Source organism: Rhipicephalus microplus, chromosome 3, assembly GCF_043290135.1.
Source record: "Rhipicephalus microplus isolate Deutch F79 chromosome 3, USDA_Rmic, whole genome shotgun sequence".
NCBI lineage: Eukaryota > Metazoa > Arthropoda > Arachnida > Ixodida > Ixodidae > Rhipicephalus > Rhipicephalus microplus.
Genome location: NC_134702.1, coordinates 270204226 through 270216390, shown reverse-complemented (window position 1 = coordinate 270216390; position 12165 = coordinate 270204226). Strand labels below are relative to the sequence as shown.

The following is a 12165-nucleotide window of genomic DNA, read 5'->3' as shown; positions in this document are numbered from 1 at the left end:
AAGACTGCTACAGTAATCGGACTTTCCGTTTACCGGGCACAGGTTCGCCCAAAGATACAGTTAAATTCCATCGCAAAGTCTCCTGTCTTCGGCCACGTCACGACACCGTGACATCTGGTGGAGGTGCTACTTCGTTCATGTACCGGACGCCCCTGTCAAGCCGTTAACCCAGCCCACGTCGCGGAGAATACACCAACGCCAACCAAGAGCAGCGAACAAGCCGCCGACAGCAAGGTCTCCCACCGGAGTATGGCCTTCTACAAGACAAGGCGCGGAAGACCAAGGCCATGACATCGACTGCAGCGACAAAGACAACCGGAGCATCCCAGCCCGTGATCGTCATTCATCAACCCAGGGAACCACCAACGTTCCATGGGTCATCGTTTGAAGACCCGGAAATCTGGCTAGAAACATACGACCGTGTGGCCGCCCTCAACCACTGGGACAACGAAAAAAAGCTCCGTCGTGTGTACTTCTACCTGGAAGACTCCGCAAGGACCTGGCTAGTGGATTGGGAGTCCATGCTCCGAACGTGGTATGTCTTCTGTGGCGCATTTCTGCAAACGTTTGCGAGCGTCACTCGCAAAGAGAGGGCCGCTGCTCTAATAGAGACCCGGGTTCAGCCACCAAATGAAAAGGTTGGATTTTCAAGGAGGAGATGACCCGCCTATTCCGTCACGCTGACCCAGACATGCCTGAGGAGAAGAAATTCGTTTCTTCATGCGAGGAGTCAAACAGGAGCTCTTCGCGGGACTAATGAGGAATCTACCGAACGCCGTCCAAAAATTTGTATCCGAGGCGACCACCATCGAAGAAACCCTGGACATGCGCACCAGACAGTATAATCGTCGCCTGACTCCAGAATGCGCTGCTGCTCAAGCCAGTGACTCCGAAGACCTGCGTGAAACGATCCGAGCGATCGTGCGGGAAGAGCTTCGCAAACTGTTGCCTTCGGCGCAGCCTCAGGTGGATTCTATCGCCGACATTGTGCGAGAAGAAGTTCGGCAATCGCTTCGAATTCTCCAAACACCGCTGCCCGAGCCAGAAACCATGAGCTACGCTGCTGCAGTGCGCCGCAATGCTCCTCCCCGTCCACGCCAAAAAGCCGCCCCATCGCACTTCCGTCGCCAGACGCCACCGCCGCCACCACCACCACCGACGTCCTACCGTTCCCCAGCGGGCCAGCGCAGTGCACCGAGGAAAACGGACGTTTGGCGTGCACCTGACAACCGCCCGCTCTGCTACCACTGCGGCGAGGCCGGGCACACATACCGCCGTTGCCAGAACCGACAGATGGGACTGCGTCGCTTCGCCGCAGCCAGGAGATCGGCCACGTTACATCGCCGACTACCTGACAGGTACTCAATAGACACCACGAAGTCCTTCCCGTTCGCCGTCGACCAACCGCCGCATGTCACCGCACTCCCGGCAGTACTCTCGCCCAACGCGGGGCCGGTCTTCTAGCTCGTATCCGGGAAACTATGGGCAGCAACCGATGGAGGTGCGGTTGCTATGCGGTGAACTACCGAAGATCCTCCGACGACGACGACGCCGCGACGGAGCTTTCCGAACACAACGCCAACCAGGCAAAGCCCTGACGACAAAAGCTCACTTACCGGAGGTGGCCGGACGACGCAACATGGAAGCAGCGGAACAAGCCAACGCATCCGTGACCCGATACCACGCCCTAACTCTAATGTAAGACGGCGAACTAGTGACCTCGACGTTCTTATCGACGGCCACAGTGTGACCGCTCTCGTCGATACTGGAGCCGACTATTCCATCATCAGTGGGTCGTTCGCCGCGAAGTTAAAGAAAGTTATGATCGCTTGGGAAGGCCCTGAAATCCGCACAGCCGGAGGTAATCTCGTAACGCCTTCAGGAATCAGCACAGCGAGAGTCACCATTAACGGCCGTATTTATCCTACAGACTTCGTAGTCCTACAGCGTTGCTCATCGAGAGATGTCATCATTGGTATGGACTTATTATGCCTCCATGGGGCTGTCATCAACCTAAGAACAAAGTCGATAACGTTATCCACGGAAGAAGCACTACCGCCACGCACGCCGTCAAGAAACCATGCCTTGAATGTGCTGGAAGAACAAGTCACCATTCCGCCTCGCTCCAGCGTCATTATTTCAGTCGGCGCTCCTAAATCACCTGACCTGGAAGGCATCGTTGAAGGCAGTCAGCATCTGTTGGTCACCTGAAATATTTGCGTCGCAAGAGGAATTGCAGAGGAGTGGGGAGGCAAAGCAACGGTTATGCTCACCAATTTCAGCAATGAGTACATACATGTGAACAAAGGAACAACGGTCGCATACATCGAAGAAATTGTGGACGCCACCAGTGCTTTCGCCCTCGCCGATTCTGCGGAACCTGCTCAGAAGAATCAAGCCCCTCCCACAGCTTTCGACGTCAATCCCAGACTTCCGAACCATAAGCAAGAACAGCTCAAGTCCCTGCTCCTGCAACACGAAGATTGCTTTTCATTGTCACCAAAAATTCGGCAGAACCCAATCACGAAACATCGCATCATAACCGAAGAAAATGCCAGACCACTCCGTCAGAGTCCGTACAGGGTTTCGGCGCGAGAACTTGAGGCCATGAAGAGGCAAGTTGATGAAATGCTGCGGGATGACATCATCCAGCCGTCAAAGAGTCCATGGGCGTCCCCCGTGGTGTTAGTGAAGAAAAAGGATGGGACTCTACGTTTCTGCGTCGATTATCGCCACCTGAACAAAATCACAACAAAGCACGAGTATCCTCTCCCATGAATAGATGACGCACTTGATTGGCTCCATAACGCCAAGTACTTTTCGTCAATGGACTTCAAGACTGGCTATTGGGAAATCGAAGTCGACGAAAAAGACTGAGAGAAGACGGCGATCACAACGGACGGCCTCTTCGAGTTTAAGGTGGTGCCCTTCAGCCTTTGCTCAGCGCCTGCAACTTTTCAACGCGTTATGGACACAGTACTGGCAGGACTGACGTGAAAGACTTACCTTGTGTACTTGGACGACGTCGTCGTGTTTTTCTGGAGTTTCGACGAGCATCTTCGGCGCCTTGAAGCTGTACTTCAAGCCATCAAGATGTCCGGACTCACGCTGAAGCCAGAGAAGTGCAGATTTGCGTACGAAGAGCTCTTGTTTATGGGGCCCGTGATTACCAATTCCGGAGTCCGTCCCAATCCACGGAAAACAGCCGCCATCGCCGACTTCCCGCCGCCCACGGACAAGAAGGCGGTGCACTGATTTCTGGGCCTGTGTGCCTATTATAGGTGGTTCGTGAAAAAACTTCACCCGCATCGCCGATTCACTCACTAACCTTACCAAGGCCGATGTGGAGTTCTAGTGCGAAACGCCGAAAGAACATGCTTTCCAGGAGCTTAAACATCGCCTCCAGACGCCTCCGTTTCTTGCTCAATTCGACGAATTTGCCGAGACAGAAATACACGCTGACGCAAGCAGCGTAGGTCTTGGCGCCGTTCTTGTGCAGAGGGCTGATGGACTTGAAAGGGTTATTAGTTACGCCAGCCGATCACTATCCAAAGCAGAAGCCAATTATTCCACAACAGAAAAGGAGTGTCTCACCATCATATGGGCTACGTCGAAATTTCGCCCCTACCTCTACGGCAGGCCCTTCAAAGTTGTGAGCGACCACCACGCCTTGTGTTGGCTAGCCACCTTGAAGGACCTCTCAGGTCGCCTCGCATAATGGGGCCTGAGACTTCAAGAATATGACATTACCGTCGTTTACAAGTCCGGCAAGAAACACTCCGACGCCGACTGTCTCTCTCGTGCGCCTGTCGACCAACCACCACCCGACGACCCGAATGAGTGCTCCTTGGGAACGATAACTACCGACGACTTCGCTGAACGACAGCGGGCCGACCCGGAACTTAAGGCCCTAATAGAATACCTCGAAGGCAGGACCGCCGAAGTTCTGAAGGTATTCAAGCGTGCACTTGCGTCGTTCTTCCTGTGAAACGGTCTTCTCCAAAACAAAAACTTTTCACCGTTTCGAGCCAAGTACCTCCTTGTGGTACCTTCAGCTCTGCGACCAGAACTACTGCAGGCCCTGCACAACGATCCAACAGCAGGGCACCTCGGTGTTTCTCGCACGCTCGCGAGGATACAAGAAAGGTACTATTGGCCACGTCTTACCACCAACGTCACTCGTTATGTGAGGACATGCCGGGACTGACAACGACGCAAGACACCAGCGACAAGGCCGGCGGGACTTCTGCAGCCAATTGAACCACCTCACCTACCCTTCCAGCAGATTGGTATGGACCTACTGGGGCCGTTCCCGATGTCGGCTTTCGGAAACAAATGGATCGTGGTAGCTACGGACTACCTCACCCACTACGCCGAGACAAAAGCCCTGTCAAAAGGCAGTGCATTCGAGGTAGCCAAGTTCTTCGTCAAAAATATCGTCCTACGTCACGGCACCCCGGAGGTCCTTATCACCGACAGAGGAACTGCATTTACTGCCGACTTTACTCAAGCGATCTTGGCATACAGCCAGACAAACCACCGCCGGACGACAGCGTACCACCCACAGACCAACGGCCTCACCGAGCGGCTTAACAAGACAATCGCCGACATGCTGGCATTGTACGTCGATGTCGAACACAAGACGTGGGACGCCATTCTTCCGTACGTGACCTTCGCATACAACACGGCGGTGCAGGAGACGACGTAGATATCTCCATACAAATTGATCTACGGAAGGAGCCCGCCAACGACGCTCGATGCCATGTTATCCAACGTCACCGACGAAGAAAATCCTCGATGTGAGTGAGCACCTTCAACGCGCCGAAGAAGCCCGACAACTCGCGCGTCTCCGCATCAAGAATCAACAGACGAACGACAGCCGTTGTTACAATCTTCGACGACGCTTCGTGGAATACCAGCCAGGTGAACGTGTTTGGGTGTGGACGCCAATACGCCGACGTGGACTAAGTGAAAAGCTTCTGCGACGGTAGTTCGGACAGTGCAGGGTGGTTTGACGTCTCGGCCAACTTGATCACGAGGTTGTCCTCGACGGCATCACGAACTCTCAACGACGCCGATCGCGACCTGAAGTGGTCCATGTCGCGCGCCTCAAGCCGTTTCATGCACGTTAACAAACTGAAACAGTCTTTTGCAATATTATTGTATCGTAATTCATTCATTGTACTTTCTTGCATTATTGTTGTACCTTCGTGTTTAGTTAAATCATCGGGACGATGCTTTTGTTCAGAGGAGGTCAAGGCCACGTTCCATTTCTCAAGTTTTCTTATCGCCCCAAAACACTACCCAATTCTCAGCACAAAACGCGGTGCAGTTTTCGAGAAGCTTCCGGAGTTTAGTAGATCATTCCGATAAGACCATGCCCAGTCTGCGAACTGTACAGATTATTCAGGAACCTATGCCACCACCAGCGATAACGCTAGAAGATTCGATGGCAACATAAATGCCGACGCACTTCGCCGCTTGTGAGTAGTGTATCAATGGCCGACGTTTCGTTCGCCGCTATCAGTCCAAGACTGCTACTGTAATCGGACTTTCCGTTTACCGGGCACAGGTTCGCCCAAATAAATAATTGGGTTCCAACGCAAAGTCTCCTGTCTTCGGCCATGTCACGACCCCGTGATAATATATGAAATTAAAAGAAGTGAAGTGACAGCCTTCGAGTGTTTCTAAATTTTTATGAACGGGGGTGGCTCAATGGACCAGGTGTGTGAAAACATAGCAAATGGTGTGCGATGAGGTGAGAATACTGTCTAATAAGCATGAAGCTTAGGTGTAAGAAATCAGTGTAAGGGTCTGTGTTGTTGAGTGGAAGTGGAATATGTAGCATAAAAAGATTCACTAGAATAATGTCGCTGCCTGCTGTTTATTGTGATTCCGTATAAGCAATTTACTCTCTCTGTGACAGCCTTGTGTCTTTTCATGATTGCTTCACATGATGTCTGATTTTGTGATTGAGAATGCCCTTTGAGTTGCCTTATTCTTTGAGAAATTTGTGAATGTATTGTTTCTGAAAATTGTGCTTAGTCCTCTGCAAGCACAGTGTCTAAAGAAGAACTCCCACCAGCAGCGAGCCAGTCAAACATGGTGTCAAGAGCGAAAATATTGGCTGAAATTCTCAAACTTTGGCAGTGTGCTTATGCGCAGTCATTGGAGCAATAAAGGGCTCGGCCACCTGACATCAGCGAAAGACCTATCCAGGGTACCCGCTGTCCGGTCAGTCATTCTTGCAATGGCTTATCAGTTGTGAATAATAATAGTGCTAGAAGTTTTTCTGAAGAAAATAGTCAAGGGACCCATCCATTGAACATTTTCAAGCATGTGTGCTTTTGCGCAAGTGATCCACCGTATTCAGTTCCCGTGCACTTGTTTTTGTTGAGTGAATGAGAGTACCCGAGAAGCTCGTATTACGGTAGACCGGTCACCCCAGGAATACGAGAAATACTTTTTTAACTGTGAAGTTTTAAGAAACATTTTTAGAAGTGTGCTTCGCTCTAATGGGTACATTTTTTCATCTCAATATCCAATGTTAATAAAATAAGTAAGTGTACTATAATTTTAAAATGAAGCATCTTTTCTTTCCTTAAGCGACCTAAGGGTGCAACCAGTTAGCTGCTTTATTTTGAGAGAAGTTACTGTCAAAGCTAGTTATAGAACTAGTGAATACCCTGCAAACTGTGGTGTCTTTGTGATCTTGAGAGACGTTACTGGCAGAGCCAGTTACATAACTGGTGGATGCCCAGCAAATAGTGGTGTGTCTGTTTTAAAACAGCAAATCCCACATCCAGGCCACAGCGGCTGAATTTTTTGATAGGGTTAAGAATGATTGAAGTCGGAGTGCTAAGGTTTTGGGGCAAATTACGGAAAACCCAGGTGAACGAAACTTTCGGAGCTGTCCACTATGGTGTATGTCGTAATCAGGTCATCGTTTCGGGACATTGAACCCTAAAAATTATTGTGTTACAAGAACGATAATGTAAAATAATCAAATTTGAGTGCGACCTAATGCAAGCGTTGGACTAACTAAGCAAATGCTGTGCAATGCACATTTGGTCTAGAGAAAGTGCCAATATGGGCATGATTCAAATTCTGGGCAAGTTCATCCAACATAATGTATGTTATGTACTATGCTTTGCTTGCTCATAAAGCCGTACTTTGTGCTATGGCACTTTGACCATTTGTATCTGTCTAGCCGACTACATCTGGGCACTCTCGCTGAAGTGTGTGTAACATCTATGAAGAGAAATTTAACAGAAAGGAACATGAGTATATGATCAACATGATTAACAGGTTATGACATAAAGTGAGGTGCTTGTCACGTACATCAAACCCTTCCCCTGAATTATTTCACACACCGTTTACCATAGCTCATGGAATTGTGGGTATGTGCCACATGTGATCCAGTGTATATGAATACAGGAATGTTGAGAATTGACATCGTAAATCTTAATTAGATAACTTGCATAGTTCAACCCTTGTCAGAAAATTAGATGCTAGCAACAGTGGAATCAGCAGTGATCAAAGATATTTACGGACTTGGGGAAGAGAAATGAAAGTTGAGCCAGAGTCACAACTAGCCATCTTGCATGGCAGTCAAGCATACTGTCAGAAATAGATCCTATGCTGGCATCATGTCTTGCCAGTATAATTACAGCATTATAGTAAGCAGTGCCTTGTTTTTATTTGTTTATGAATGTGCGAACTGTGGTATTCGAGACTGATTTGAATCGCTTCTAAGCTACTTAGTTTTATTGTATATTCGTGGTCTGAATATGCTACAGTGTTACTGTCTTAGTGTTCTCAGCAGTACGATTTTGATAATACATTGCACGTAAACATAAGTAGAGAATTTAGAACCAACTTTTAGCACTTTTTTATGCACGAAACTTTTGAGAAAAACTGATTGCAATACAGCTTATTGTGTATAGCTCCCTGAACTATGCATTGTGCTCGCTACTTATATTGTCACGTATTATGATGATGATTATGTCACCAAAAATGTTTCATGCTTGTGTGCACTTGCATGTTAAACCGTGCACAGTTACACCACAGAAATAATAGAAAATATCTGTTAGTCTTTATTCGATTAAGCTGCATCATTTAGGACACTTGCTCTTCAGTAACCTTGAATAAGGTACGTCTTTGAATGTACTAATAAAATTTTTTTCTCTAAACTATGCTGTTTGCATTATTTTGTCTTCAAAATCCAGGTATGGCATTGCCAACGAGGCAAGAGCTCTGCAGCGTTACCAGAACGTTTTCAGGCACACAGGACGGGACGTAGAGCTTCAAAGCGTAGGGCTGTTTGTCGACCCAGAACAGCCATGGCTTGGGGCTTCTCCAGATGCCATTGTGTATGATCCTGTGGAAGACCCACCATGGGGTTGTGTTGAAATTAAGTGTCTTTATAGCTTGAAAGATGCAGACGAAGGAGAACTTCTTTCATGCCAAGACATTTGTGTATCATTTGACAGCTGGAACAACCCCGCACTGAAGCAAACGCATCCATACTTCGCTCAAGTGATGGGCCAGATGGCCATCACTAAACTACAGTGGGCAGACTTTGTTATGTATGATGAAAACTACATTTGTGTGCAAAGAGTACAGTTTGACAAGAAAGTTTGGCATGAAATAAAAGCCAAGCTGGATAAGTTTTCTTTTGACACACCTTTGCCATACTTTCTGAGAAATGTGGGTATGAGGTAACTTATTGTGGTGAATTTTTCTTAAAAGGCCACTGATAGCAAAAGTTTTGATTATGGTTTTTCGGTAATTTGTAGCGTTTAGTATGATGATGCGGACATTAGGTTATAAATACCTTAACATATTGCTAAATAATGCTGGCGTTCGTAATTGTGACCAATTTAGCGTAGTTTTGTAACACCCGCCTAAAACTGTAAAAAACTAGTACCCTGCAGCAGAGAAGGACCTAAGAGCACGTGCGTTAAGCTTTTTGGTGACGTTTAGAGAACACCTTTCACATTGGGGCCCTCGGCGCAGTATAGAATGAAATGTGGGTTTTTTAGTAGGAGATAACCCTGTTTCATAAAAAAATTCCTGGCGTAAGCAGCTACAGCCAACTAGAGGGCAGCCCGACAATAGTAGAAAAAGGGTGAAAAAAAATAGCCCTAGGTGGTTGGCAGTCATGGAATTGTGTATACGTATCTTCTGCGACGTCTACAACACTCTTTTTTTCTTGGGCAACGTCCCATGGGGCTTCTATCAAAGCCATACTAATGGTGATGTCGCGAGTTGCAGAAAACTGAGGTGAGCAGCCACGCTTATACCCGTGTCACACGGCACGTGTGAAGTCATTCGCAGTGACTGACATTCATAAGGAATGTTGTTGCGAACTTTCGTTCCGGATCTACACAGCCATGTAAAACGACATTCACAATATGTGAATGTTTATCGGCTGACTGCTTTGATACAAAAAATTTGGCGCATTTATTTGCATGCCATTGTCTGGCTGGTTCAATATCTACTGCGAAGTTGAAGCAGCACCAGCAGAAATAAATATCCTTGTACACATCACAAGCGAGACTAGCTTAAAGCCGCTGTCAACTTCCACTCGGCAATAATTGGAACCCTGACAGCATTCATGAATTAGTAATTCCGATGAATGTAATTGCTATAGGGTCCATAATTCATGACCTCATGAATGTAATCGCGATAAGGTCCATAAATGCCTACACCAACTAGTATGAAGTGTTTCTGCTTTTAGGTGTTTTATATTGTTTTGCTACAATTTTCACTGGTTTTAGTGTGTTAGTCCTTTTTTAATATACTTTGATTGATTGGTGCTTAAATGCCTTTACGGTGTAAAATTTTAGGTCATTATTAGGTGTTATTGCTGTTAACCTTCGGTTCTGTCATATGCTTTGATTGATGGATGTTTAATTGTCAGTGTTCTTGCAGTGTTGTGGACTTTTGTTATGAAACTTACGGTGGTCATATAGAGGGTGCTTGCCCTGCATAGGCTGCGTCGTGAGCACGGGCAACGCACAAGGGCGAGTCTCGAACCTAAGTTGCTTCGCCCTTGACATTAGGGCAATGTTTGCCACTGATAATTGGTCACAAGAGCACATGTAACCCAACATTGCAACAACACAGTCATCTAGAGGTTTCGATGTTAGTGTCGGAAGAGCTTTTAAAGTGTTTTGTTTCATATTAAGAGGAGGCCAATGATAGATAATAAAGAATTCAGCACATAGGTTGATAGCCTTTCAATAAAAATGTTTCCACAAGACACCTGACTGGTTTATTCATACTCTTTTAGTATTGTAGTCTGCAGGTTGCTCAGCAGAGCACACACTACCCACATTTGATTTGCAAGCGGGCCAAGAGAGAAAATAACCCGGTCAAAAATGTGAAATGTTTTGATCCTTTGTATTCCTCGCTCTACATGAATGCGCAGGGACGCAATGCCGGCAGTTTCTTCAATTTCTGCCTCACTGAACTGCCTCTTGGTCAAAAAGGGTGGTAAATTGAGCCCAACACCAATGCTGTTTAACAAGTCCTTAATCTTGAATCCTCTGTCTGCCATGATTGTGTCCCCTTGGTCAAAAGCTGGTTTTAAGAGGTTACTTCTGATTACGAGTTCCCTGTCCGAAATGCAGCCCGTACATAGTACCGATACAAAGCTAATGAGCCCATTTGGTTGAAAGCCAATGAGTTCTTTGAACGTCTTTGCAGATTCTCAGTTGGAAAAGGTTCCATATTGAATAACAAGGAAACTTAAACCCATTAAACCTATGCCTAATTAACGACCTCGTGACAATGCTTCACATCGCACTTCTGTGGCATAAATTATGACACATGTGGCAGTATACTTCTGCCTAAATGCTTCAGGAATTGTTGAGTCCCCAATATCCCATGTGGACCACCATGGCACATCTGTCAGAGCCTCGTAGAGCTTCTACACTCTTGCAGAAAATATCCTTGATACCGTACCAGGAGAGATATCAAAAATGTGCGACAAATGCAAGTGGAAACATCCAACTCAGAGCTTGATGAGTGTCATGAACATATAATCTTTTTGGGAAAGCTTGCACTGACAGCCCCTTGTTCCCTCTTTACATGAACTTGCATTTCTGCTTCTTGAATTCACTACGTTTACTAATGCTTTGAAGTGGCCGTAGTTTGGCAGTCCGGTATAGAATTGAATGCTGCTGTCACCGTTCTGAAATTTCTCAATGCCGAAAATCTACCTTGCTTCATTTGCTTTTGAGAGCTTGCTCGATACTTCTTGGATTTATTTATCATGATCCTTAGTTTGTTCTTCGCACCTCCGTGTTATGGAAACTATGGCTTCTTTAGCACGTGCAAGGCTTATTCTTTCTGGAAAGAGCGTGACGTGGCAGTGCTGATGTTCCGTGCATTGCTTTGGCAATTTAATTTATTCTTCTGTCTTTCTATCCAGCTTGCTGCTTGTCTCTGCAAGTTGTTCTTGTAGTCTCACTAGCACTTCTTTTTCTTTGAGTTGCTGTTGAGTTGCGAAAAGCTCCCGCTGACAAGAGCAGCAACTGGCCTCCTGAAATGTGTTAGTATCATCATTGTGCGACGCGTACGTTGGAGAACATACGCTTTCGAGCATGCCTTCATTCGTTAGAGGCTCACTGATGTCACACGCAGTTCCTCTGACGCAGTCTTCATTCCTAGGTTCAAGATACCTTGCTGGAGGAGGCCGAGATGCCAAGTATTTTTTGAAAGGAAAAACAGAGGGCACAGCATTGTCTCAAAGCAGTGGTCTCCAACTTGCCACAGCTGGCAAGAAGTCTGCTTCAGTGAAGTGCCTGGAGCAGACTTTTGTTGTTGTTACTATATTGAAATGTTTTCTTGGGTCCCGACGAATCGCATGCATCCACTGCTTGCGCAGCTTCTGGTTCACAGGAAACCTATCGAACGTGACCTGTGATTAAAAAAAGTGTCAAGCTCATGTGAAGAAAAAGCTTGAATATCGTTAATCATTGGAATCACAATGAACGCCATTGATATGCAGCTAGTAAAAAAACATACAGCTTCAAATTGGATATACAAAATTACGCTGAAGCTTGGTCATGCAACAAAATAGACGTTCTCGCTAGTTGGAGTGTAGGCGCAAACAGGGCTCTACCCACGAATTTTTTTCTGGGATGTTTGTATGTA

At 46.8% G+C, this 12165-nt stretch overlaps 1 protein-coding gene across 1 annotated transcript; it reads left to right on the top strand.

Moving 5' to 3' along the window:
* The first annotated feature begins 5753 nt into the window (after window positions 1-5753).
* On the top strand, window positions 5754-8724 carry LOC119159810 (uncharacterized). Its single transcript, XM_075888299.1, has 3 exons — window positions 5754-5758; window positions 6046-6234; window positions 8229-8724. Exons 1-3 carry the CDS (start codon window positions 5754-5756, stop codon window positions 8722-8724), a joined length of 690 nt encoding a protein of 229 aa, XP_075744414.1.
* The last annotated feature ends 3441 nt before the right edge of the window (window positions 8725-12165 follow it).